This window comes from Cydia splendana, chromosome 16 (assembly GCF_910591565.1).
Source record: "Cydia splendana chromosome 16, ilCydSple1.2, whole genome shotgun sequence".
Taxonomy (NCBI): domain Eukaryota; kingdom Metazoa; phylum Arthropoda; class Insecta; order Lepidoptera; family Tortricidae; genus Cydia; species Cydia splendana.
This window is the reverse complement of record NC_085975.1, coordinates 3,378,935-3,406,689: the sequence shown is the minus strand read 5'-3', so window position 1 is coordinate 3,406,689 and position 27,755 is coordinate 3,378,935. Positions and strand designations below refer to the sequence as shown.

General features: G+C 33.5%; 5 protein-coding genes and 1 long non-coding RNA gene across 6 annotated transcripts in view; 1 reads left to right on the top strand and 5 right to left on the bottom strand.

The window, feature by feature from the left end:
* LOC134798127 (meckelin-like) overlaps positions 1–27,755 on the top strand; it is a 62,552-nt gene that overhangs the window by 25,926 nt on the left and 8,871 nt on the right. The window lies entirely within an intron of this gene.
* Positions 1,628–5,324, bottom strand: LOC134797980 (protein artichoke-like). The gene has a single exon (XM_063770315.1). The coding sequence runs from the start codon at positions 4,996–4,998 to the stop codon at positions 2,161–2,163; it is 2,838 nt and encodes a 945-aa protein (XP_063626385.1). The 5' UTR covers positions 4,999–5,324; the 3' UTR covers positions 1,628–2,160.
* Positions 8,147–11,386, bottom strand: LOC134797979 (protein artichoke-like). The gene has a single exon (XM_063770314.1). It carries the CDS (start codon positions 11,299–11,301, stop codon positions 8,311–8,313), a length of 2,991 nt encoding a protein of 996 aa, XP_063626384.1. The 5' UTR covers positions 11,302–11,386; the 3' UTR covers positions 8,147–8,310.
* LOC134797852 (uncharacterized) lies at positions 11,442–16,429 on the bottom strand. Its single transcript, XR_010145117.1, has 3 exons — positions 16,305–16,429; positions 15,486–15,528; positions 11,442–11,660 (listed from the first exon to the last, which is right to left on the bottom strand). It is a non-coding gene; the product is annotated as an uncharacterized LOC134797852 (long non-coding RNA).
* Positions 17,463–20,530, bottom strand: LOC134797978 (protein artichoke-like). The gene has a single exon (XM_063770313.1). The coding sequence runs from the start codon at positions 20,445–20,447 to the stop codon at positions 17,466–17,468; it is 2,982 nt and encodes a 993-aa protein (XP_063626383.1). The 5' UTR covers positions 20,448–20,530; the 3' UTR covers positions 17,463–17,465.
* LOC134797994 (toll-like receptor 3) lies at positions 25,302–27,679 on the bottom strand. The gene has a single exon (XM_063770329.1). It carries the CDS (start codon positions 27,677–27,679, stop codon positions 25,379–25,381), a length of 2,301 nt encoding a protein of 766 aa, XP_063626399.1. The 3' UTR covers positions 25,302–25,378.

The following is a 27,755-nucleotide window of genomic DNA, read 5'->3' as shown; positions in this document are numbered from 1 at the left end:
TTCTTGCCTATACACGTTTGTCTTTCGTTTATTGTTTGTTTTTACGTCAGTGTATCAGCTAGTTTAGATATATCAAGTTCTCGCAAAATTGTAATTCACAATATATCGGATTATACAATATTTCGGACTACTGGCATATTTGGGTCCTTTCTAAGATTATTTTTCGATGCTTTACTGGATTTTCCTACCACTGAAGAAAGAAGGCTAGCGAAATATGTTAAAATATTGTCCCGATGTCTAGTAGATATGGGACATACCTACACTACGAAATTAGCTAAAGGACTTAGGAAATTGTCAAGAAAGCATGAAGATGATATAAAATATGAAATCGAACAATATAAAAAAGATTTACACGTCAAATTAAGTCATCGCGTCAAGTTTATACATGCCATGGATTCGATTTTCACTCCTGAATCGAGTTTAGTACTCTACGACTATACTATCGAGTTAAAAAAGTATGGCAGATTGAATGAATCTTCAATAGTCGACGAGACTAAGAGGGTATTAAAGGTTATACTCAATAAGGTGCTCGACTTGAATTATGGAGATCGGCGGAGACTAAAAAAGAAAATGGAAAATGCGATACGGGAGTATTTCGGATGGTCGGTCTCTTCCCTTTTCTACTCGAGGGAGTCGATACAATCTAGCTCTGATGAGTCTGATGATAGTGATTATAGTGATGCTAGTGATGATACCGATTACCTAAGCACTTTTGATTACAGTTTTGAAAGAAATAAGTATAAAAAGGGAAAAGGAAAGGGAAAAAGAAAGGGAAAAGGGATGTACGAGGACATTCGTCCAGTCATACTAGTAAGAGCGCAACTCTAAAAGTTACAAAAGTCCCAACAACTATAAATTATTAAGATTACTGTAAACTTTTTTTTATAAGATTATGACGCTGATTACAAAGCCATATTATGAAAAATAAAAACGTCTTTTTATTGCATCATTTCTAAGTGACAGTGATTGGGAACTTATAAAAGCTTACCTCATAAAGGATGTAGTAAGTTTAGGTCCGACCTATTATTTGACACCCACACATACATAGGTACATGGAAGAGAATTGAGCAATTATGTCTGTACAATATCTGGGGTAAAAATATCGATACGACTCGATACGTTTACACGACTTTAATGTTACACCAAACATTGCATGTAATATTAAAGGCGTGTAAACGTATAGGTATAGGTACCCTTAACTGTATATGTATCATTAGCTCAAGCTATCTGTGCATTTACGTACAATTTATTTTTAGTCTATTGTAAGTTACAACTACAAAACTATGTTACATATTTACAATGTTTTTTTTCATGTCAGTCAAAGTTTAAAATCACAAATGAGATATATTTTGTAATCATTGATTACTATAAGGACACATAATTATATGTAGGTACATTTTATGTTTGTATGATAAATCAGATAAATGAAATGTAAATATTTGCCAATATCTTTTATAACAGTGATTTTGACCTGTAAAACTTGTGTAAAACTAATAAAGAAGAAAACTTATAGACTTACTAACAAATTTGGAGCAAAAAATAAATGTTAATTACTAATTTTGAAATATATTTAATAGTGCATACAAACTTGATATACATAACTAGAAAAAAAACATAACTAACCTACAAAACTTAAAAACTAAATCTAAAAATAAATAAAACTAAACTTAAAATAAATAATTACAAAATATCCCCCTGCGGAATGGTGCCGTAGATGCTGGCAGCATTTCCTCGCTGTATCGCAATACTTATTATTTGTGCTAGGAAGCTGCCAGATCTACGGTCACCAGTGGCGTCACCTATCCTTTTTGATAGATCCTTAAAAAGGATAGACGCGCGTTCGGACCCCACGGGCCAAGGGTCTCGACACCAAAAGGTACGAAATCGTATTCGGGGCCGAGACCCCTATATTTGGTATTTTTTAATTTTTCGGCCGCCTCTGCTGCCGCGCCGGCTTTTGCAGTAGTGCGGTGGAGATGAGACGGGGCTAGGGTGTCCACACAGGTGGCGTCCCACACCAGCACCCGACCCATCTTCCACGGAATTAGTGACATTGAAGTAATTTTGAAATTACTTTAGGTGCTAAAATACAGTAATTAAACCTTTTTTTGCGTTCGTTTTCTCCATGAGTATTATGTAAACTACTGATATGATGTAAATCTATTCCATTTCCATCATATTTGAAATCGGCTGTCTACTGCACGACAAATTATTGCTATACACTAAGTTACCCATACTTCGTAACCTAAAGATTAAAAACACAAATGATAGGATTACCATGCAAAGAAGCACAGCAAGGCAAGTGGCGATAAAATATAATGGATATTTTAGTTCTTTCGAATTTAAGTCTACGTTGGACTGAGCTTCGTGTTCATCTTTTTTAAACATAATTTGTTTCTTGAAATGGACTTCTTTAACGGTATTGTTATTGACATCTAAATCATCAGTTAGTGGAGGATGAGAATCAACCGATACACTATTTTGAAGTTTTAAATATTCTTGTATATTTTCTAAAATCCGGTGTATATCGCCAGTGACCTGGTGGTTGCTGTTCATTAGCTTTTCGAGAAATGCATTATTTGTAGTTTCAGTTTTATTTAAAATTTCTAGAAACTTTTCTATTGAGTATGATTCACTTTGGTTTAGATTTTTTTCTACTGCTGATTGAAATTCATTCAGAGAATCAGACGAAATAGGTGTTAGTTCTGTATCATTAACATGCGTTTTATTCATTGCGTTATTAATACCGTTACAAGTTATACCATCAACATTTTCTGTGTCATATATTCCATTCCTAGCTTTAACAACAAAAGTGTGAGAAATCTTTTTCAATTTAGTTAAGCTATCACAAGGTATACAGTTACCTCCTACGTAAATTTCTTTGATATTTTCATTAGCAAACTGATCAAAATCCAAATATTCTATAAGATTATTGTCTAGATACACCAATCGAATGCGAGGTGTATTGTGAAATATGCTCGCACTAAAACTATGCAATAAGTTGCTTGACAAGTCTAGAGTGTTTAAATTGACCAATCCATCAAAAACGCCAAACATCAGCGACGACAGCAAGTTATTGCTCAAGTCTAAAACGCTAAGGTCCTCATTATCACTGAAGGACCCTGGTTGTATAATGGAGATTTGATTATAACTAAGATCGATCCATGAAAGTTGCCGCAGCTTTTGGAATGATAATTTGTTAATTGATACAATTTTATTTGACGTAAATTTCAACCTTTCAAGGGTTATAATCGGGTTCACTAAGACATAATTAATGTCGCTTATATTGCAAGATGACAAATCAAAACCTGCGATCGAAGTATTTACAATATCCCCTAAGTTAAATATAGTTGTAATATTACTAAGTAAAACCACCGATAGTGATTGCAAGCCAGAGAATATTGACGAATTAAACACCACTTCTGGGTTGGCAGATAAATCTATCTTTAGAAGATTTCGCAGATTTCTAAAAGCATCATTTTTAATTCCGATCAAGTTATTACCTTTAAGGCTCAGCAATCGTAAGTCACTCAAATCCAGAAAAGTTCTTTCCGTTATATATTGTAATTTATTATACTGTAAATATATTTCTTCCACTAATTTTATATTGGTGTTGTTTAAGGAATAGGTTTCTAATTGGTTGTATGATAAATCAAGAACTTGTATTGATCCAGTCCCACTAAATGCATTTGTTTCCAAATCCGTGAGATTACCGTATGACGAGTTAAATGTTTTCAATAACTTCATACCATTAAGTGCGCCGTCCTTCACCATGTTAACATGAGTATAAGACAAATCGAGAACAGTAGATGAAACCAGTCCCTTAAAAAAATGTGAAGGCATTACTGTCAAAAGAGGGTTATTGTTCAACTTTAATATTTTTAATTTATTTAAGTGTTCAAAAGACTGCATTTCAACTTCCTGAATTATATTATAAGATAAATCTACAATTAGTAATTTTTTTAGGTTAACAAACATATCTTTGGATATTTTTTTAATTTTATTATTGTTGATATAGAAGTAGGAAAGGTTTTTCAAATTGGACGTGTCAAATTCTATATTTTGCAATTGGTTGTACGAGAGATCAAGATCTGTTAACAGTTCGAGTTTGATAAAAGTCATTTTATGTATTTTGGATATGGAATTTTTACTGAAATTTAAACATTCAAATTGCCCCTCAAACAGCTCAGGACCTAGCTCAGTAACGTTAGCTCCACTCAAGTCAAGTTTTTTCATGAAAATTCCTTGAAATGTGTTTTTGGGCAAATACCCTGAAATCGGATTATCATCGATATTAAATTCTTGTATATGTTTTCCCTCAAATGCTCCTGGTTCTATTTTAGAAATAACATTCAATGATATATCTAGTGATTGTAGGTTACAATTATGCTGAAATAAACTTTTTGTGATAGTATTAATTTGATTACTGCTTAAATCCAATTTTCTTAATGCAACCATGGGATCAAACGTTTCATCATCAAAACCAATTAAACTATTCCAACTTAAATTAAGTTTTTCCAATGTGGACATCGTGTTAAAATTGCTTTTCTCTATTTTTGTTAAATAGTTGTAATCTAAAAACAATTCTTTTATATTTTTTAGTCTTGCAAAAACGACACCTATTTTAGTTAGTTCGTTATCTGAGATATGCAGTGTTTGGAGCTGTATTAAGCCTTCAAATGTAAGTACACCGAAGCTTTTGATATAATTGTGGGATAGATTTAAGTGAAGTAGATTTGGAAATCGACTGAAATAGTTATCAGGTATACCTTTAATAGCATTATGACTCAAATCTATTGTATGTACTTGACTGAAGCCAGCGGCAGTCGTTCTCTCATAATCTTCTAAATCCGCTATTTGGTTGCAGGATACATTAAGCACGTTTAAACTGATCAGTTTCGAGAATGCATCTAAATTTATCAATTCTATCGTGTTTTGAGAAAGATCTATCGTTGTTGCCTTGTTTAAATAAAAAAATCCTCCTGGAATCGAATTCATTTTTCCGTTTGTAATCGATAGGGTATGTATATGATCGCTTAGCTGGTAAATCAAGTTGAATGGATTGAATGAATGTGTTTCGTCGATGTTGTCTGCTTTTAAGTAAATAACGTAATCTTCATTAAAACCGTAGTTATAATCATTGTAGTCGTGCTGAATGCAGGACCAGTCCGTGACTAGACTTAATCCTGGCTCGAAGTCGTAAGAGCAGGATAATTCAGCTTCACAAATTCGTCGCTCTAAATCATTTAGCTCGCAACCTCCGTTCACTAGTTCACTTGCTGATATAAGTGTTATCAGAAATAATATGATCCTTTTCGCTATTGCGTAATCTGAAATGAAATAATAATAATTTTAAGAAGTTATAATTATAATGTTAGCTATTTTCTGTTTTTTTTTTCAAACTTAGTATGAGCCAATCGTATCATTAATTACAATGTTAAAAACACTCTTATCAATATTATTTGCGTGGGACGTAAATTTATCATAGCCTTCTAAATTATTTGTAATTTATACCAGCAACTCACAAGTCAAACAACAAAACGTGAAATCGTATCTAGTTATGACAAATTAAAACGTGGTAACAAAATAGAGTAATGGGTCCAAAACATTCCGAAAAATGGGCATCTTTCCTGAGGACAACTTAGTTAACGATTTGGGTACATTTTAGGTACTATCTAATGCATTTATCATAGGTACAGTGAGCTGCAAAAGTGCATGCCCACTTTGTGATTGAAATGCATTCATAAAGTGGGTATGTACTTTTACAGCTGGGTGTACTTACATCTGCATCTTATAAGAAGTAGAACATAGCATTTAAGTCAATTGATTATGTTAAGTACGCCCATAGTAGGTGTAGTTGAGCGTCTGCGACTTCTGAGGTTAATAATTCTTTAAGTTTAGGTTCTAAGTCAAGTTTAGTATCATTTCTAAATCAAAGATGTAGACATAGATTTCATCCAAATCGGTTCAGCGTTTATTAATTTCCTATACAATCCCACACCTTACCTTTCATTTTTAAGGGTTTTTTTTGGAATAAAATCTATCCTATGTTCTTCCCTGGGACTCAAACTATCTCTATACCAAATTTTATCTAAATAGGTTCAGCGGTTATTGAATCCCCATACAAATTTTCACCTCCCTTTTTACAACCTTTAGGTATTATTTTTGACATTAAAAGTATCCTACGTTCTTCCCTGGGACTCAAACCATCTCTATACCAAATTTCAACTTAATTGGTTCAGCAGTTTAAGCGTGAAGAGGAATAAAAAAAAGTATTTGTTTCATATTTTATGTGTTTTTACTTCGGAATGGTGCCGGAATGATATCATAAATAAATGCGGCATCCCGATTTATACGAAAACGATACCAAACTTGGCCTAGTAACTAAAATGATATAGATATCAAGATAAAGTTGAGAGCCCCCCCCCCCCTCCCTAAAAATTTACATCAAAAATCTCGGTGGCTCCACTTCTTAAATCCATTCTTGGGTCTTAAGGACCAATCCTGCCAAAGGAAATCTTTTGTTCATGCAACGCCGTCGTTTAGAGCTTCCACCCTCGACTAGTAGGTATAGTGCGACATAAAACAGTAGAAATTAAATAAAATGGAACTAAAAATTTCCATACTAAATTGTTGCCATGTTTTTAAGTATTTTACGTCAAAAATGTGACAGTTGCGTAGGAAGTGGCGCCGTCAATAATTTTCTACAATTTCTGGTCGGACTATCAGTATAACGCTTACTCATAATAAATAAATTTAAGACCCTAATTTCACGTTTAACTGTTAGGTAAACAATATTTACAAACTGAAAGGTGAAAACCGAGGAAAAGGTGGATGGACTGTGTGAGAGATGATATGAAATGAACGCATGTGAATGATGAGATGACGGGCGACAAAGAGGTATGGAAGAGGTAAGGTATGAATATCCCATACATACATACATACATAAAGCTACCAGTTCAGGACCGTATACATTTCTTAAAATTATGAAACTGGGTGGGAATCCACATTTTGCCCTACTTTGGATAATATATAAACACATAGAACTTACCCATTTTTGAAAAACCCTTTCTTACGTTTTCTGGTGAAGAACATAAAGGACACTATTGGTATTATGTTAATTAAAATATATTTGAATCCGTTTCCGCGTTTATGTATATATTTTTTTAAATTATCATTGTAACAATATATGCGGAACCGTAGGCAGTTGGTTTGGCACTGGTGGTTTCCTTTTTTACATACACATTAATCTCGGCGTTATCATTCAGTCATAGTCATAGGAAATCGACGCGGAACCGCAACATACACATGAGCATGGATAAAGGCATATACTCAATTATACATATAGATGCATATAACTGTAAAACAATTAACACTAACAAGTTCAGTCAGCAGCTCTTAAATAAGGAAAAAGTCGATTATGTAGGCAAGGTGACAATCGTCAATCGAAACGCAAAAAAGCTAAAAAAATAACCACATTTGACATCGTTTGCACCTGCCATTCCCATACCTAAATGTTTACTTTGCGATCAACGTTTTCGATTAATGATTGACACCTTGGCAAAAACCCTAGGCCGGGGATTAACCAAAAAACAATCCTTTGTTTAAACGCCAATTAAAACTGAAATACGCCAGTCGAAACGTAAATAATGTATGGAGATTGCCACGTAACTTTTCATAGCGTAGCGTAGCATAACGTAGGTTTCCCGACACATTTATGCTTTTCTATTGGCGTGTGTCGATAAAAGAAACCTTTTTGGCTACAGCCCCTGGTGTGGTGTCTGGTGTCTAAATTGTCGAGCACAAGTTCTTTTACTCTCGCCAACAAAGTTGTGTTCTAGTCAATTTGTACACCTTCGAGCTTTACTTCTGCTGCTGACTGAATATTTCAGACATTCAGAAAAATAATAATGTTCATAATTAAGATCGATTGAGTTTCGAATCTACTTCAGTTTGAGGTAGGTAGTTACTCTAGAAAAGCTTACTATCCTATAAGTAGGAAACTTATTTTACTAAAGAGTAAAAAACAAAACATTTAGATTGTATACATTTATTTCTTGAACTCTAAACCGTTACATAAGATCATGGTGTTGTTACAACGATTCGTATATATATTTCAACCAAACAAACTTTGTTAAAGTTAAAGCTTAGAATACAAATGAATGCAGAATAATTTAAATGTAGGTAAATTTTTGTAAGTTAATACTGAGTCTTATTTTTTTAACGAGGCTTCGAATTGTTAGTTAACAGTGCATTAGTAGCCAGCTGGCCGGTGACATACAGGGTTAAATTAACATTATATTTGATTATTTACAAGTGCGCACTTTCCATAGATTCAGCAATGTTCCGAGTACTACTCGTGAGTGACCGGGCACTGGGTACATACACCCTAGATTTATAAACTTTAAATAAAATAAAACCGACTAGAATTGCCAAAATCAATCCAACACAAACCTCTGTAAACATTGAAGTTTTTTGCCTGTCTTCATTTGTTCCGAGTAACTTTTCGTGAGTAGGTTTTGCAACTGAAATTGAATCCATTCGAGAATTTAGCTTCTCTATTTTACTGTTAAGGTCAAGAATTACGTTTTGATTCTCTACAGCTATAGTCTCTTCTAAGTTTTGTTTAATTTTGTTGATATAAGGGATTAAATGATCTGATGTGGTATTTTCTTTATCCACACGTATTGGTTCGATGGTCGTTTTGGATATAGAGTCTTTTGATGTTAACACACGCAATAGTCTCCCTAATAGTAAGTTTGTATTGCTGTTTGCATTAACTAAGGCCGAAGTCAAATTTATGCTGTCTTGGTTCAGTTTTTGTAAAAGTAAATTAGTATTATTATTCAGATTAACTAAATCCAGAGTTAAATTACTAACTGAAGACAAATTTTGAATCAAAGTTAGTTGTTGCTTAGTTAAATTGGTGAGGGATGATTCATGGTTTATAATTCCGTCTTGTTCTTTAAATGTCTGCTTTTGAGACACATTGTATAATATATTTCTTATGTCGAGGAGCAATTTGTCATGTTCAACTGGCGCTGACGCAGGTTTGAAATTGTTATTATAGCCATTTTTGTTACAAGTAACTCCGTTCACATTTTCTTTGGTCAAATCATTACTAATAGACGTTATACTCATCTCGTAGCTCTTTTTCTCTATACTAACTAATATCTCACAAGGCAGCGGATTACCCCCTATGCTGAGTTTAGACAAACCAGTCCCTACGAACTCATCGTCGGAAATGAAATCAATTTCATTGTTATCTACTATGAGAGTATTTAAATGCTCAATATCGTAAAATCTTGACCGGTGTAAACTTTTTATTTTATTATATGACAAATCTATAACTTCCACGTAAAGAAGACCTCGGAAAATTCCGTAATTAATTTCCATTATCATATTGTGAGAAATGTTTAATAGTTTCAAATAGGTATTGTCTTTGAAGGCTCCTGGTTGGATGTAATATAAGTTGTTATAACTGAGGTCTAGCTGTCTAAGTGCTGTCAGATTAGATAAGGCACCCACTTCAAGCTTTGAAACGACATTATTACTTAACACTAATGTTTCTAAACGTTGCAGTTTATGTAGTTTTAACTGGCTTATGTTCTGTATACTTGAATGAGCCATTTCTAACTTTGTTAGAGGCATATCATTTACTTTATCAAAAGTCACTTCAGCTTTTGTTCCCGAAAGAAAAAGATTTGCTAGATTTTGAGCTTTTTCTACTAACGGTACATCAAATTCTAATTCCGGGTTATATGATAAATCCAAATTACGAATATCTTGTAAAGCGTAAAACGCTTCTTTGTGTATCGTGCGAATGTGATTGTGCGACAAAATAACCGTACTTAGAATGCTAAGTCCATTAAATAATGTTTGTGAAATGGCTTGTAACATATTATTATTTAACACTAAAGTTTTCAAATATCTTAAGTCAGTTGTATTAACGTCGAATACACTCAGAAGATTATATGAAAGATCAATTGTTCGAATATTGCTCGCGTAAGACAAAGAATTATATTGTAGTTCACTTATGTTACTATGTGAAACATTTAGTTCCCACAAAAGAGACATACCCATAAATGAGCCATTATTAACAGTAGTGATTAAAGTCCCAGAAATATCAAGACTTGGTAAAGAGCTTAAGCCGTCAAAAGTTTTCTCTTCTATCGAACCGTGGAGGGGATTGTCAGAAATTTTGAAATTTAACAAACTTTGCAAATAACGAAAAGAGTTAGATCCTAAATGTGATATGTTATTATGAGATAAATCAAGCAACTGCAACGATCCCAATGCTATGAAATGATTACTCGAAATATATGTTATTTTGTTGTGATGCAGTGTTAATATTTGCAGTCCTGTGAGGTCTTCGGTCACAATATCCAGTTTTTGTATTTTATTATATGACAAATCCAAGCAATTCAAATAGTGTAAACCTTTAAAGGAATAGTTACTTAGTGATTCCATTTCATTGTTGTTCAATAACAACGTTTTTAAATTTTGAAGACCAGCAAATGCATAGTTTTCTACCGAGGTTAAATGTTGGCCACTTAAATCTAGTTCCGTTACCATTGCCAATCCTTCAAACGAACCTCTTTCAACTGACCCTTCTAGTTCATTTCCCTCTATAGTAAAATTAAATATAACTTTACCTTGGAACATATTTTTAGGTAAGATTTTTAATTTGTTTCTAGAAAGGTAGACGGTCGTTAATTTTGTGACATTTATAAACGTGTCTCTATCAATACTTTCTAAGTAATTGTTTCGTAGGTCGATTGTTGTCAATGATGCCATATTGTCAAACACATTCTTTTCAATGGTATTTATTTCATTAGAATCAAGTTTAATAGTCTTTAAATTGACTAGCTTTCCAAAATCACTGGATTTTATTACTTGTATATTATTATGGCCTAGATCTAATGTTATCAAGTTATAAAATCTCAAAAGAGACGAATCAATTTTGGTTAGTCGGTTGTATGAAAGATTCAAATACAAAAGTTTTCTCAAACCTTCAAAAGACATTATGTCTAGTGTATAGATATAATTATGAGACAAATCTAGCGATTCTATATTCGGTAATGAATCAAAAACGGCTTCTTGTATAATAACTAAATAATTATGTGATATATTCAATTTCTCCAGCGTTTTGTATTCATGTTCACCGGGAACTACTTGGATACTGTTTATGTTGTTTACTGAAAAGTCTACATATTTGAGCGCAGGAAGATCATTTTCATTCGAAAGCTTCGCGTTGACCAGTGAACATCTTGACATTTTTAAAATAGCCAAATTGGGCATACGCTCGAAAGTAGGAACAAATGCAGAATCCTCCTCATTATTGTCACCCAAATCTAATGAATATATTTTTTCCCTATCATAATCACGACTAAATCTAGGAAGATTAATATCTTCATTATAATCGTATTTTAATACAACACTGATAGGGTCAACTTGATTACCATTTCCGTTATAAACAAAATTGTGACATCGATCCGTGGAAGAATCGCTTATTGAGGATACGTAACTACGACAATACATCGTATGAGTGCAGTCGTAGGGATTGCTTGTATCATCATACGGTTGGGTGCATCCATCATCCAAAGGGAACAGTGATTGTGAGCAGCACTCGACTATCACACATACTATCACCAGTTTATCTGAAACACATCAAATGGCTTAGTTAGTTAAGAGACTTGATTTTTCAGTATAAGATTATTTTTGATTATCATGGATCACTGGGAGTAAAATATGGGAAATTAACACGAGTAAGAAAAATCCTAATAATGTTTAGCGAGTATAATCAATGTACAGTCACTTTTTGAAGAATTGAAGGATTTTCACCTTTCGATTCTATGTAATGGCATTAAGGTTCAAAACTGACAAACATTCAAATTCCGTGATACCTATGCGTGCGTATAACTTACTCAAGAATATGTCCCATAGTTCTAAATTCGCTGGCATAAGAGCTATGGGACATATTTTTGAGTATGATGTGTGCACCCATATTTTTACACTTGACTGTACCTAAAGAAATTAGGTGTAGGTATATTGGGATATGTTAAAATTACCTTTTATCATTAAATTGTTTATACTAATTGTAGAATTTTTGGACTTGGTCAAATAGTGGCCCGGCCAACGAAAGAAAAGTCTTCTAGAAATCGATTTTCGTTCATCTCGTCTCGGATATGGATGAATATAGTATCGATGCATTCAGTGTAATGCCCTGAACCCAAATATGTATATGAGATGACAAGCGCGAAAGTGGTGGGGGTAGTTGCTGTGACGTCATAAAGTCGGCAGTATAAACGTTTTTTTTGTTTTCGTTTAAACATACCATGTGGGGTACCAAATGAAAGGGCTTTGTGAGTAAATCACAAATGTATAACATACTGTAACATTTTCAATACATGGTCTAACAAATTATTAGAAAACGTTAAATAATTTCACAATCCACAGTTGAATTCGAACTGCTATAAATTGAAAATGGCTGAATGGATTATTCCAAAATACATACCACTTGACTGTACCTAAAGAAATTAGGTGTAGGTATATTGGGATATGTTAAAATGACCTTTTATCATTAAATTGTTTATACTAATTGTAGAATTTTTGGACTTGGTCAAATAGTGGCCCGGCCAACGAAAGAAAAGTCTTCTAGAAATCGATTTTCGTTCATCTCGTCTCGGATATGGATGAATATAGTATCGATGCATTCAGTGTAATGCCCTGAACCCAAATATGTATATGAGATGACAAGCGCGAAAGTGGTGGGGGTAGTTGCTGTGACGTCATAAAGTCGGCAGTATAAACGTTTTTTTTGTTTTCGTTTAAACATACCATGTGGGGTACCAAATGAAAGGGCTTTGTGAGTAAATCACAAATGTATAACATACTGTAACATTTTCAATACATGGTCTAACAAATTATTAGAAAACATTAAATAATTTCACAATCCACAGTTGAATTCGAACTGCTAAAAATTGAAAATGGCTGAATGGATTATTCCAAAATACATACCACTTGACTGTACCTAAAGAAATTAGGTGTAGGTATATTGGGATATGTTAAAATGACCTTTTATCATTAAATTGTTTATACTAATTGTAGAATTTTTGGACTTGGTCAAATAGTGGCCCGGCCAACGAAAGAAAAGTCTTCTAGAAATCGATTTTCGTTCATCTCGTCTCGGATATGGATGAATATAGTATCGATGCATTCAGTGTAATGCCCTGAACCCAAATATGTATATGAGATGACAAGCGCGAAAGTGGTGGGGGTAGTTGCTGTGACGTCATAAAGTCGGCAGTATAAACGTTTTTTTTGTTTTCGTTTAAACATACCATGTGGGGTACCAAATGAAAGGGCTTTGTGAGTAAATCACAAATGTATAACATACTGTAACATTTTCAATACATGGTCTAACAAATTATTAGAAAACGTTAAATCATTTCACAATCCACAGTTGAATTCGAACTGCTATAAATTGAAAATGGCTGAATGGATTATTCCAAAATACATACCACTTGACTGTACCTAAAGAAATTAGGTGTAGGTATATTGGGATATGTTAAAATGACCTTTTATCATTAAATTGTTTATACTAATTGTAGAATTTTTGGACTTGGTCAAATAGTGGCCCGGCCAACGAAAGAAAAGTCTTCTAGAAATCGATTTTCGTTCATCTCGTCTCGGATATGGATGAATATAGTATCGATGCATTCAGTGTAATGCCCTGAACCCAAATATGTATATGAGATGACAAGCGCGAAAGTGGTGGGGGTAGTTGCTGTGACGTCATAAAGTCGGCAGTATAAACGTTTTTTTTGTTTTCGTTTAAACATACCATGTGGGGTACCAAATGAAATGGCTTTGTGAGTAAATCACAAATGTATAACATACTGTAACATTTTCAATACATGGTCTAACAAATTATTAGAAAACGTTAAATCATTTCACAATCCACAGTTGAATTCGAACTGCTATAAATTGAAAATGGCTGAATGGATTAGTCCAAAATACATACCAAGTGACTGTGAATATCCTCTATATAATTTAAAAAAATAATTAACCAGATATATCAAAAAATAAGAAAAGTACATCAAGTTGAAAAAAAGCATAATTTTCTGTTACATTAAACTATGTACAACTATTATTAAAACAAACAAAAAAAACTAGACTGTTGACATATATTTTTGTAGTGGTCTTTTCACTAGCTTTCATTAGGTACCCATATTGCTGTGGTAGTATTGACATTATGTAGAGGATATTCACAGTAACTTGGTATGTATTTTGGACCAATCCATTCAGCTATTTTCAATTTAGAGCACTTGAAAGTCAACAGAGGATTGTGAAATTTTTGAACGTTTTCTAATAATTTGTTAGACCAAGTATTGAAAATGTTACAGTATGTTTTATATTTGTGATCTACTCACAAAGCCCTTTCATTTGATACCCCACATGGTATGTTTAAAAGAAAATAAAAATAAAAGTTTTTACTGCCGACTTTATGACGTCATAGCTATTACCCCCACCACTTTCGCGCTTGTCATCTCATATAATTGTGTTCAGGGCATTACACTGAGTGCATCGATACCATATTCACCCATATTCGAGACGACATGAACGAAACCTAACCTAAAGCCTGAAATTACGGCCCTCTAAAAGTATTATTTACAAAACAATCTCTACCAAATAAGTCAATTCTAACGTACAGTCAGCAGCAAAAGTTGCTAAGCGGGCGAGGTGTTCAAAATACCTAGACACGCTCTTATTCTCTTAACAATAAAGTCGCGTCTAGATCTTTTTGAACACTTGGCCCGCTTAGCAACTTCTGCTGCTGACTGTACACATGACATCAAAACGATACCTGAATGTCAGGTAATAGCTGTCATTCACCCGTGCGTCTCACTCGGGCTAATAAATGTACCAAAGAGAATAGAGTGCATAGAGACGGATTGTCAAAGTAAATTATGTAGCCACTGTAAATTTACTGCTGTAACTTTCGACAGATGATAAAACTGTTAGAACGCCATTTGACTTTGATCCTTATTCTTTCACTGATATGTTTTGACTTATTAAATATTTATATTAACGCCATCTACTTGACTATAATAGGCCAAAGGTATGGTGCAATCTTATATAGCGATGGCGCCATAACCTTCAGCCTACTCTCGAGTAGATGGCGTTAATATTAATATTTAACAAGTTAACACATATCAGTGAAAGAATAATGATCAAAGTCAATTCTAACAGTTTTAATCGTCTGTCGAAACATGGCAGAAAATGTACTGTAGTAGCTACATAATTTACCATGACAGTAACTCTCTATTTCAAATTCTCTTTGCATGTACGGATAAGTCCGAGCGAATTGAACGCGCGAACGACAATTATTGATTGTTCGAGTTAAGATATGAAGAGTACGTTGGAATGAAATTGACCTGTAATTATTAATAATAATGATGCAATATAATAACGATACTTACACAGGATCAAGTTCATCTTTGTTCATATTATCTGTTACTCGTACTGCAGCTGAAAAAAATAACATGTACCTATTAAATTTTCTAATTAATCCGAGATTTAAGCCTAAATTCTGAACGATATTTGAGTCTTTCTTTTCAATTTGATGTTCGAAATAAATAAATAAACTCATTCCCACTTCACGTATAGATACAGCGAGCTGCAATAGTGCATACCCACTTTAGAAATGGAATTCATTCATAAAGTCGGAATGCATTTTTGCAGCATGCTGTACGCAAGGTTATTTATGTATACATATATAGGTACCTTATAAATATATATTTTTCTAGTTGATATAATTGCGCCGTGATTGATATAATATATTCATGACAATTTGCAGTTTTCTGGCAGACAGACATGGCAAAATTATAACTTTAGTTGACTTCACAATGAAAATAAACGAAGAACGTCACGTGACATAATAAATAATTTTTTGAGCTACGTTATAAATGTTATAATGTTCGCTGATGAAATATGTAGAAAGGCATTATTTTAATTAATTTAGATCACAGTCGAGCAGAGGTCATCAATTACTCGTAGTTTCTTCAGGGCTCCGGTTTTTTAAATAATATGATATGACCATCGTGGTCCGTTTCTAGGTTTCTCCTAGAGTTTGTTAAATACTTAAGTAAAAAAATAATATAGGTCGGCAGTCCGGATCCGGACACCTTGGTTTGGTGACCCCTGTACTAAAGTGATTTTAACTATAAATGAAAGATTTAACGGTAGTTATTGTTAGGAATTTGAGGACTAATTAATACATAAAATGTAATTATTTTTACTTACCCGTATTATTGTTCGATATACTGACACAAGTGATATGTTGCAATGTAAGCACAGAACTATCGCAATTATTGTATTCGAATTAGGGGCACATGAGCAGATAAGAAAAACCATTTAACAAAAACAGTTATTAAGTGACATAATATCATTAGGGAACAAATATAACTAAACCTAAAAACTAGAGCATGTTGGCAAATGCTCTAATTTTGCTTCTAGCTGCTTAATTTGCTCCGAATTGATTTGGTTGAAATCGATAGTTAATATTTTTTGTTTGCAAAACCCTAAGTCAAATATATAGGATCAAGCTAGACTTTTATCAGTTTTGCTGACAGGATGCTTTGACAGCATATCGCATATACTCGAAGGCGGTCTTGACATTGGATGCGGCTTCGCGCATCGCTCTGATGTTTGAGTATGACAGCGCTATGCGCGTATATAGCGATGTCTTGCTTGCACACCATGAGTGCCATGAGTTTCGAAAACGGAGCTCACATTGAGTGACGCGAGTTGTTCTCAAAAAGGTGAAAAATAATAAAACGACATTTAAAAAACTTATTTAATATGTAGGTACACTTACTACAAATAATGACAGCAAATAAACGAATCGTAATTTATTAAGTAAAGAACATAATAAAATGTCCATTACATATTTGATTTTTATTGTTATTTACATCTAAACAAGTCAGACAATTAGTTTAAGCGACTTTAAGTGACAGTGTTTTAACAAATCTAATGTAATATAAATATCCAAATACAAATGAATTATAGAAACATGAAGAGTAAAATGGGTATAATATAGGAACATTTGATGTGTTAAAGCATGTTTTAAATAACAATTTAAATTTTTGCCCATTTTTATTTAAATTAAATTCAAAATTAGATATACTTAAACCATTTAAATGCTCGTATAACACTAGGTATATCTTTTCAGTACGACAATCTCTGAAAAAAATGAAACTCATAATTTTATGGTGATATTTATATGTAGCATAAAATATAGTCACTATGTATATCTGCACATACTCTATAAGACATCAACGCCAACGGCCATTATAGAAAACTTACTTTAAAGATATAACTATCATTAAAGGTTATAACTATAAGTGATATATGCGATATGTAAGATAACATATCTTAACTAAATACAAAAGCTGTAATGTTTATAATTGCGCACTTTCCATAGACTCTGCGATATTTCGTCTGCTACTCGTACTAGTGCGTGACCGCCCTCTGGGTAGGTAGAGTTCAGATTTGTATATCTTACACAAAATAAAACAAATCAAAATTACCAAAATCAAACCCACACAAACCTCAGTAAAAACAGACTTTTGTTTTTCTTCGTCTTTGGTTTTAAGCAATTTCTCATGCGTGGGAGTCTTCGTTGTCATTGAAAGATCTATTTTTGAATTAAGCTTATTCATTTTGTCATCCAACTGTAAAACATTTTGTCTTTCAATTGCTAAAGTGTCTTCCAAGTCTTGCTTGATTTTGTTTATGTAGGAAAGTAGACTACCCGAAGTAGCATTTTCTTTGATTACAATTATAGGTTTGCTTGTTGTAATGGATTCCTTTGCAGTCAACACTTGAAATATTTTTCCTAACAGTATGTTCGTATTACTATTAATAATTGAAGTCAGATTACTAATAGAAGATAAGTTTTTAATAGAATTTATGATTTCCAAACTGTGTTGATTCAATTTTTGTTCTTGATTTGTTATACCTTCTAAATATGATGAATTGTTATATATGTACTTGGGTTCTTTCATAGATTCTTTGAAAATGTGCACTCTCGAAATATTAAATAATATATTCCTTATATCGAATAGCAATTTGTTATGCTCAACAGTTTCCGGAGTCACATTTGAATCAAAATGATAACCGTCTTTATTACATGTAACCCCTTTTAAGTTGTCCTTAGTTTCGTCAATATTTATAGCAGTAATACTGATATGAAAACTTTTTCTTTTGATTTTGTACAAAATCTTGCACGGTAGTGGATTACCGCCTATGCTGAGTTTGGTTAAACTACTCCCCAAAAATTCGTCATCGGATATAAACTCTATTTCATTGTTATCTACTATAAGAGTGTCTAAATGCTCAACATCGTAGAATCTAGATCGATGTAAATCTTTAATCTTGTTAAACGATAAATCTATAACTTCCACGTACAAAAGACCCTGAAATATCCCGTGGCTAATTTCCAACAACTTATTGTGGGATATGTTTAATACTTTCAAATAGGTGTTGTCTTTGAAAACTCCGGGCTGAATGTAATTTAAGTTGTTATAACTTAGGTCCAACTGTTTTAGGCACGTTAAATTAGATAAAGCACCAATATTGAGCTTGGAAACAGCATTGTTGCTTAATATTAACGTTTCTAAACGTTGTAGATTAAATAACTTTAAGCTACTTATGTTCTGGATGTTCAAATGAGTCATTTCTAATGTACTTATAAGAATACCCTTTACATTTTCAAATGTAAGCGACATTGACACGGTTTTTGTTCCCGAAATAAAGAGTTTTGCTAAATTTACAGATTTTTTCAATAAAGATACATCAAATTCCAATTCTGGATTATAAGACAAATCTAAATTCAGTATATCCTTTTGAAAAGTTTCTCCGTGAATGGTACGAATGTTATTATACGATAAATCAACTGTCCTTAGCAAGCTCAGTTCTGTAAATACTGTTTGAGAAATTACCTGTAACATATTATTATTCAACAATAATGTGTCAAGATTTCTTAAGTCAGTTGTATTAATATCGAAAACAGACAGTTGATTATGTGAAAGATCAATTGTTTGAATCGTGCCGACATAGGACAGTGAATTGTATTGCAGTTCAGTTATGTTACTATGCGACATATTTAAGTCTCTTAATATAGTCATACCCATAAAAGAACCATTATTTATTGTAGTTATTAAAGTTCCAGAAATATCAAGATTTGGTAAAGAGCTCAACCCGTCGAACGTTTTCTCGACTATCGCGCCGCAAAGAGGATTATCTGAGATTTTAAAATTAAATAAACTTTGTAACGACCGAAAATAATTAGATGCCAAGTACGATATGTTATTATGAGATAAATCAAGTAACTGCAAAGATCCTAATGAAATAAAATTGTTACTTGAGATGTGTGCTATTTTATTATGATGTAATGTAAATACTTGCAAACTAATGAGGTCCTCAGTAACAATATCCAGTTCGTTGATTTTATTATAAGACAAATCTAAAAAATTCAAGTTTTGTAAACCTTTAAATGAATAATTCCTTAATAACTCTAAGTCATTGTTATTCAGTAACAAGGTCTCCAAAGTTTGAAGCCCGGCAAAGGCGTAATTTTCTATAGAGGTTAGATGATGGCTACTTAAATCCAATTCTTTAACCATGCCAAGTCCTTCAAAAGAACCTCTTTCTAGAGGCCCTTCTAATGGATTGCCTTCTATCATAAAATCGAATATAGTTTTATTCTTGAACAAATTTTTAGGGAGTACTTTAATTCTATTTCGAGAAAGGTAAACATTCCTTAATTTTGTTGCATTGATAAATATTTCTTGATCAATACTATCTATAGTATTATCTTGTATACTAATTGTAGTCAATGATGGCATATTTTTAAAAAAGTTTTTTTCTATGGTATGAAGACCATTAGAATCAAGTTTGATTTCCTGTAAGTTCACTAATTTAGCGAAATCCTTCGCGTTTAAGTTCTCTATGATATTATAGCTGAGGTCCAATGTTACTAAATATCGAAATTTTTGAAACGAAGAGTCTATACTAGCTATTCTGTTATTTGCAAGATTTAAATATAAAAGTTTTTTTATACCTTCAAAGAACATGATATCTAGTGTACCAAATAAATTATCAGACAAATCCAATGATTCTATGTTCGGGAATAAATCGAAGGTGCCGTCTGGGATATTATCTAAACTGTTATGTGATAAGTTTAGTTTCTTCAGCGATTTGAATTCATTTTCACCAGGAACCACTTCGAAACTGCTTATTACGTTTTCTGAATAGTCTATAGCTGTAAGCTTTGGCAGATCATTTTTGTTTGATAGTTTTGCCTTGGACAGTAAAGATCTCGTTATTTTCAATATTGCCAAATTGGGCAACGATTTTATAGTAGGAACCGATGCATACATATTAGTACTTAAATCTAACGAATATATAACTACATACTCATATTGGTAGGTTATGGGAACAGTTTCAGCGTTATCACTGCATCGAAAATATACGCTGATGGGGTCGAAATATCTATCATATGGACTGCAATATATAACATTCCTGCATTTGTCGTGACGGCCTAACGTAATCCAAACTCGATTGGTACAATATACCGTGTGTATGCACTCGTTAGTATTAGTCGTGTCATCATAAACTTGGGTGCAGCTATCATCGTCAGGGTACAATGATTGCGAGCAGCACTCTGCTAGCAAAGACGCTATCACCAACTTATCTGAAACATAATATACCTAAGTATGTAAATTATTACTTTTTATCAAAAATCTAAGTTTTTTATTGACATACGTATAAAAATTGGTTTTCATGGACCACAGATTAATATTAAGGGGTATTTCGGAATAATGTCAGTTTGCTTTATGATTTATAAAACATTACATCGTAAAAGCGTGACTTTTTTATCGTAGTATTTGTCGTTTTTTAATGTAGGGCTACTAGATGGATTTGTGTAAGGTTGTTCAATAATATTTATATTATTATAATGACATATTTACACATAATATATGATATAATCTTAAAAATATTTCACATAGGTAAAAACAAAAAAAAACTTAGTTTTTAAAGCATAATGACACCATTTTTATAGTAGTAAAAAGCGAAATCTGAGAAAATATATAGATGAAAAACTAACATATGGCGCAGTACTATGATCTGAATAGGACTTTGTGTAGGTACTCATTAAGTGACCTAGAAATTATAGGGTAGGTAGTAAAATAATAAAGATTATTCATAAAAATCCTACAGAAAAACATTTGTAATAGGAGCATAGCATATATTATTAGTTATTTATAATGATATATATGGCTTAGCATTAAATAATATTTTTTTGGATTTTGGTTTGTATATAGTACTAGAAACATGATATATCTATTACATTTAAAAAAATCGCCAATTGCAATGCGCTATGCGGCTCGTAAAATGCCCAGTCATTTGGTTATGAAATTCCAGCGTCATATTCGCAAGAGCTAAAACAGCTAGATTTTTTATGGTCTTATACTTACACAGAATCAAGTACATCGTTTCTCATACTATCAGCGGCTTGATCTGGAAAAGAGAGATCAAATTGTTTGATTAAATATTTTGATTCGAGTTTTCAAGTAGTCTCACCACTATAAATTATAAGAGTGAATTGCAAAAAAAATTTACGTAACTAAGCGCAGTTATGAAGCTGTGATTAGTTTTAACAATTAAGATTGATTAATTAATTGTATTTAATCTGCATTAATTTGTTTTTTTAATATTACTATAACTTTATTTTAACTGCGTAATGATATAAAACCTGTATAAAACGAGGATGAACATTTTCTATGTTTATACATAGAAAATACAAATTATTTTGTGTATACATAAATCTATTAAATATATTTAACTAATGACACAGGCCTTATTGAGCTTATGGTTATATAATATAACTTATATTATTGATTATTTATAACTTTATAAGTTGTATTATTAAGCTTATGTTGTTTTACTGAATGTAATATAGGTAATACTGAAATCGATCAAGTATTGTTTGACTGTGATTCTCTCTTCAATATTTATTCTTATATTTAAGAGGGGGCTAACGCATATTTTTTATGTTTTTATTGAAATTGTATATAGTTTAATCAACAGCAAATGCAATAAATATTACATGGAAACTGAACTAGGTACCTATACAAAAAACCTTAAAAGGTTAAAGTTTGCTCGACAAAGAAAAAAACGAAAACTTGTCTAATTTTAATTTATTTTCAGCTGCATATCGCTACCTGCTATCAGTATAATTTTAGTGTAAAATACCTAGTGTTATAGCTGAGGGATCTGACAAGCAAAATTTTAAACAGTAGTTTTTTTAGGGTTCCGTACCCAAAGGGTAAAACGGGACCCTATTACTAAGACTTCGCTGTCCGTCCGTCCGTCCGTCCGTCCGTCCGTCCGTCCGTCTGTCTGTCAACAGGCAGGCAGTTGAAATTTTCACAGATGATGTATTTCTGTTGCCGCTATAACAACAAATACTAAAAACAGAATAAAATAAAGATTTAAATGGGGCTCCCATACAACAAACGTGATTTTTGACCAAAGTTAAGCAACGTCGGGAGTGGTCAGTACTTGGATGGGTGACGGTTTTTTTTTGTTTTTTTTTGCATTATGGTACGGAACCCTTCGTGCGCGAGTCCGACTCGCACTTGCCCGGTTTTTTAGAGTTATTGGCTTAAAATTTAAAATTCCGCGCAAGATTCGCGTGGTGCGCCTTTTGTATACTTTTGATTTCCCATCTTTAAGAGCCCATCAACGTGTACACTAGTGCCACTGCTAAATAAAAGCGATTATTTAAATTTAACCCAGGTAAAAAAAAATGGGGCCGCTACGTACTGTATTATGTATTTAAGTACCTTTGCTGGATTCGTCGTTCTACGTATGAACTCAAAATAAAAACGGCCGATTGATATAGGTATTCAAAAGGTAAGTACTTAAATACACAATACAGTACGTAGCGGCCCCATTTTTTTTACCTGGGTTAAATTTAAATAATCGCTTTTATTTAGCAGTGGCGCTAGTGTGCACGTTGATGGGCTCTTAAGGCCCCTCTTAATATTTATTATTTAAGTATTTGATTTTTTTAACTCACCCGTGTTATTATTACTTCTGTCCGTATTCTGACACGAGCGCTCTGTTTCTATGAAGGTTGCAATATAAGGACGAAATTATCGCAACTATGATGTTTCAATTAGGGGCACACGAAGAGATATGTTAAACCATTTTACAAAGTTAAATTATTAAATTACTATTCACAACGATTTATAGAAAAACAAGTCATAAGTGTTTAATAACTTATTGACATTTATTAAGATGTAACTTTACGCCTTTGGGCGAATGATAGCTTTTTTCAATGATGAGGTGATAATAATGATTATTCGTAATAAATAGCCTTATAAATATTATTATTGTACAGAACCCTTTGTAAAATAAGTTCAAGCTTCGCATTTATCAGTTTTGCTGACAGGATGCCTGTTATGTAGGCAGCCTATCTGGTTAGGTTACGGTTTCATTATTGCGTTTATGATAAACAACACTACCTAGTTTGGACTAATAATAATACTTCAGTCTATATACGTCCCACTGCTGGGCACAGGCCTCCTCTCATGCGCGAGAGGGCTTGGGCTATAGTCCCCACGCTAGCCCAATGCGGATTGGGGACTTCACATACACCTTTGAATTTCTTCGCAGATGTATGCAGGTTTCCTCACGATGTTTTCCTTCACCGAAAAGCTAGTGGTATTATCAAATGATATTTCGTACATAAGTTCCGAAAAACTCATTGGTACGAGCCAGGATTTGAACCCGCGACCTCCGGATTGAAAGTCGGGCGTCATATCCACTCTGCCACCACCGCTCTCGTGGTGCTAAGTTTGTACTAAGTGTACTAAAACTACACATCATTAATTCATTAAATTAATACTCTTTTCGTTAATTAATGATAAATAAAGTTTCCTTAACTTCGCTTTCATTTTTACAAGCTTTTATTTAACTTGCCATGTTTGTATGTATGGATGTTCATGTCAAATCTTGCAAGCTAAATTAACCCTGTTTTGGCAATGTATCGTACAAGATACATAATTTAACAACCGCATTTTGTATTTTTTGAGTATCATACGATACTCAAAAAATACAAAATGGTGTCTTGAAGACAACACAGGTGTCTTGAAGTCACGATTTTTTAAGTTTGTTATGAAAGGGGTTAAACACACTGTCCATTATTCGATTAAGCTGAAACTTTACATACATATGTGTGTGTCAATTCGAATGTAGGTACACTGACCGATTTGAATCATATTATATTATTTACCTAGTTATCATGCGTCTCACCCGCGCCAATACATGTACGGACAGGCACGAGCGAAATAGACAATATTTGAATGACATCATCTGACATTAGTGTACGTTCGTCTTGGCCGTAAGGTGCTAAATAAAAGCGGCAGCGAGACTCCTACTTAAGTTCAACTTATACCTACTAAGTTTCTCGGTACCCAACGGTGTTATGTTATTATAGATAATTAAATAAGTAGACACGGTATTCAATTTCAATTTATTTACTTATTTATTTAATCGTACAAGATTCGACTCGCTAAAAAAAAATTTAATGTTTATTGCATCGTTTAAGTAATCATCAGCAAAGATCAGCCCGATATAATACTTACCTATTGGTCAGGCAACGAACGTTCACCTCCTTCACTTGATATGTTCACCTCCTAGCTAGTCCAAACAAAGTTACGGAGTCAAAAATTGTCTTCCTAGCATTTCCCTCTATACCTTCGTATTGCTTGGCCTATATAATAAGATTAATAATTTTAGATAAGTATGTATGTACCTACATTCAAATGTAGGGATCACATTCGCTGAATGATAGGATTATAGACATTCGGACTTTGGACTTTTAAAAATATAGAGCAACTAGGTATATACATTTGTAGCCACTGTACCTCTCAATCTTTTTTAATCTACTGATTACGAACCTACATTAGGTACAGTATGATTCTTAGGCATTTAGGATTATACTTTGAGCACAAAACCGCTTAAAATACTGTGAGATTATAAAAATCATAACATATTTATAAAATTTAAAAATATAGTCTGTTCGGAAAGAGAAGAGTCGTGAAATGTATGGGATCTAATACATTCTACGACTCTTCTCTTTCCGCACAGACTCTATCTACTTAAGAAAAGGTGCAGACAAAAAATGAACATAAGAAATATTGTGAACCGAAAAAAAAAACAAATTATATTTATATGTATTTATTAAAAATACACTGTTACAAAATGAAGTGTACAAAATTAACCTAAAACTAAACTTATCCTATTTTACTTCGTTACCAACCGAACCTATTTGCTGTAAACCAGGATGATAAACCAGTTGTGCCTCTAGTATTGTATTCTGTTTCTCAATGGCTTTCAGTATCTTAGAAGTCAGGACCAGCAGAGTCCTGTCAGCATCCAACCCCTCCATATAGTTACCCGGTGCGTCCTGAACGCAGGATATACCTTTCAAGTTATTCCCGTATTCAACCGGCTCCGTCGCCGCTGGTTCTATCATAGAAATCCCATTATTGTAATCGCTGATGGCCGCAGCCAGCCATTGGCAATCGAAACTGTTCCCATCCATATTCACTCTCACAGAATACTTGTGCCCAACCCAGCTTTTATAATCGAGGTAATACATCCCATTGTAACGCACCGACAGTACTTGAAGCGATTTCAAGTCAGTAAACACTTTAGAATCCAGAATGTTTATATCATTGTAGGATAAATCCAAATCTTTGAGATTTCCAAGGCTCTGGAATACTCCATACTCAATACGATTTAAAAAATTGTGGGATAAACGGAGGGTCCTCAAGTAGCTGAGGTCTTTAAAAACCGAAGGAGTCATGTTCATTATCTCATTATACGTCAAATCTAAATACTCGAGACTAGAAGGCAAGTGGAGGGACGCCTCGTCCAAATCCTTAATATAGTTTTTGCTCATATCCAGAACTTTCAATTCATCCTGTTGCCTTAGCTCCACCAAAGAAGGATCTTCTATATTGTTGGACCGTAGGACTAACATCAACAAGCGAAGTGTCTGTCCGTGTGGAATATTTACGACTGAAAGAGAATTGTTCGAGAGATCCAAAACCCCTCCCTTGGTATGAAATTTAATTCTCAAATTATTTACATTTACTAAATTATTGACTGACATATTGACGTATCTCGGCATGCTATTAATGCTTATAAAATTAGGATCGGGGACATTTTCCAGTTGATTGAAAGACAGGTCTAAATTTTCTAAATGGTCCATTAATAAAAAGGATTCATAGTTAAGATTTCTTATAAAGTTATTACTGATATTAAGCAATTTGACATGTTTTAAGTCATCTGCATTAACGACAAAATCGGTTAGCCTATTGCGTGAGAGATCCAAAGATGTAAGATGCAAAATGTATCGAAAAGCAAAAAATTCGATGTTTGTTATTGAGTTATTGGAAAGATTCAGTTCGGTTTGAATATCATTAAAATTTTGTTCTTCGACTTTTCTAGCACGCCCAATGAAAGTCTCGGAAGTTGCATTCGGCAGAGACACTAAAGAGTTATCGGAAAGTATAATTTTGCACTTTGAATGGATGTCGAAATGGGGCCAGTGGCGGGCGAGCACGTCGGAGGCCATGTTCTCGATATTATTACCAGAAGCATCGAACGTTTCTAAATGGTAAATGACTTGAAGCGATTGCATATCTATGTTCTGAATCTGATTTCCTCTGAGATACAAATGTTTTAAAAGTTTTAAACTATTGATCGCGCCGTCTAAATCAATAATTTTATTATTGGTCAGCTTTAAGACTGTAAGTCTAGGCATACTACTGAAGGTGTTATTGTTTAATTTACTGATATAATTATTTGAGAGGTCTAATTCTTCCAGGGAAGTGACGTTGTCAAAAGTGCCGTCAGGAATACTATCGATTTGATTGAATGCAAGTTTTAGTTGTTTTAGTCGGAAAAGACTACCGAAACTATTACTATCTAAATCTCGAATAGAATTATAAGAAAGATCCAATTCTTCTATTGAAGTCACTTTATCGAAAGCATCTCCAGGTATGCCTGCAATATTATTATGAGCCAGTGATAGTGTTAGAAGTTTGCTCGGTTGCAATTCAATTTGAAATAAAGTGTTGATATGTGACAATTGGTTGTGTGACAAATCTACTTTCTCCAAATTTTTTAGGTAGTAAAAAGGGTAGCGCGTGATGCGTTCAATATTGTTACCCACGAGGTGTAACTCCTTTAAAGCGTACATTTGTTCTACTAAGGTGAGATTGTCGTAAGGCCAGCGTCCGAATGCTTTGAAGGAGGTGATGGAGCGTATGAAAGCCTTGTCGATATTGGTGTGGTTTTCGTTGAAGGTTGGGTTGTGCAGGATGACTTTGACGTCGACAGGATAGTTGTTGGAGAATTGGCACTCGCTGGGCACGTGGGCCCTGGTGACGTCGTGGTAGCAGGTGTACTGGAAGGAGCAGTTGCCGAGGTCTCGCGTGATGGTGGCTGGACAGTGGCAGCTTCCCAGGGTCACCGCAGCCAGGAAGACAGCCGCAGTGTAAACTGTAAGAAAACAAAAGAAATTAATCATTGGGGTCCCGGGGCTCCTAATTAGGTAGGTATTAATACTCAAGTACCTACATCACACACTAACTCAGAATAATCTC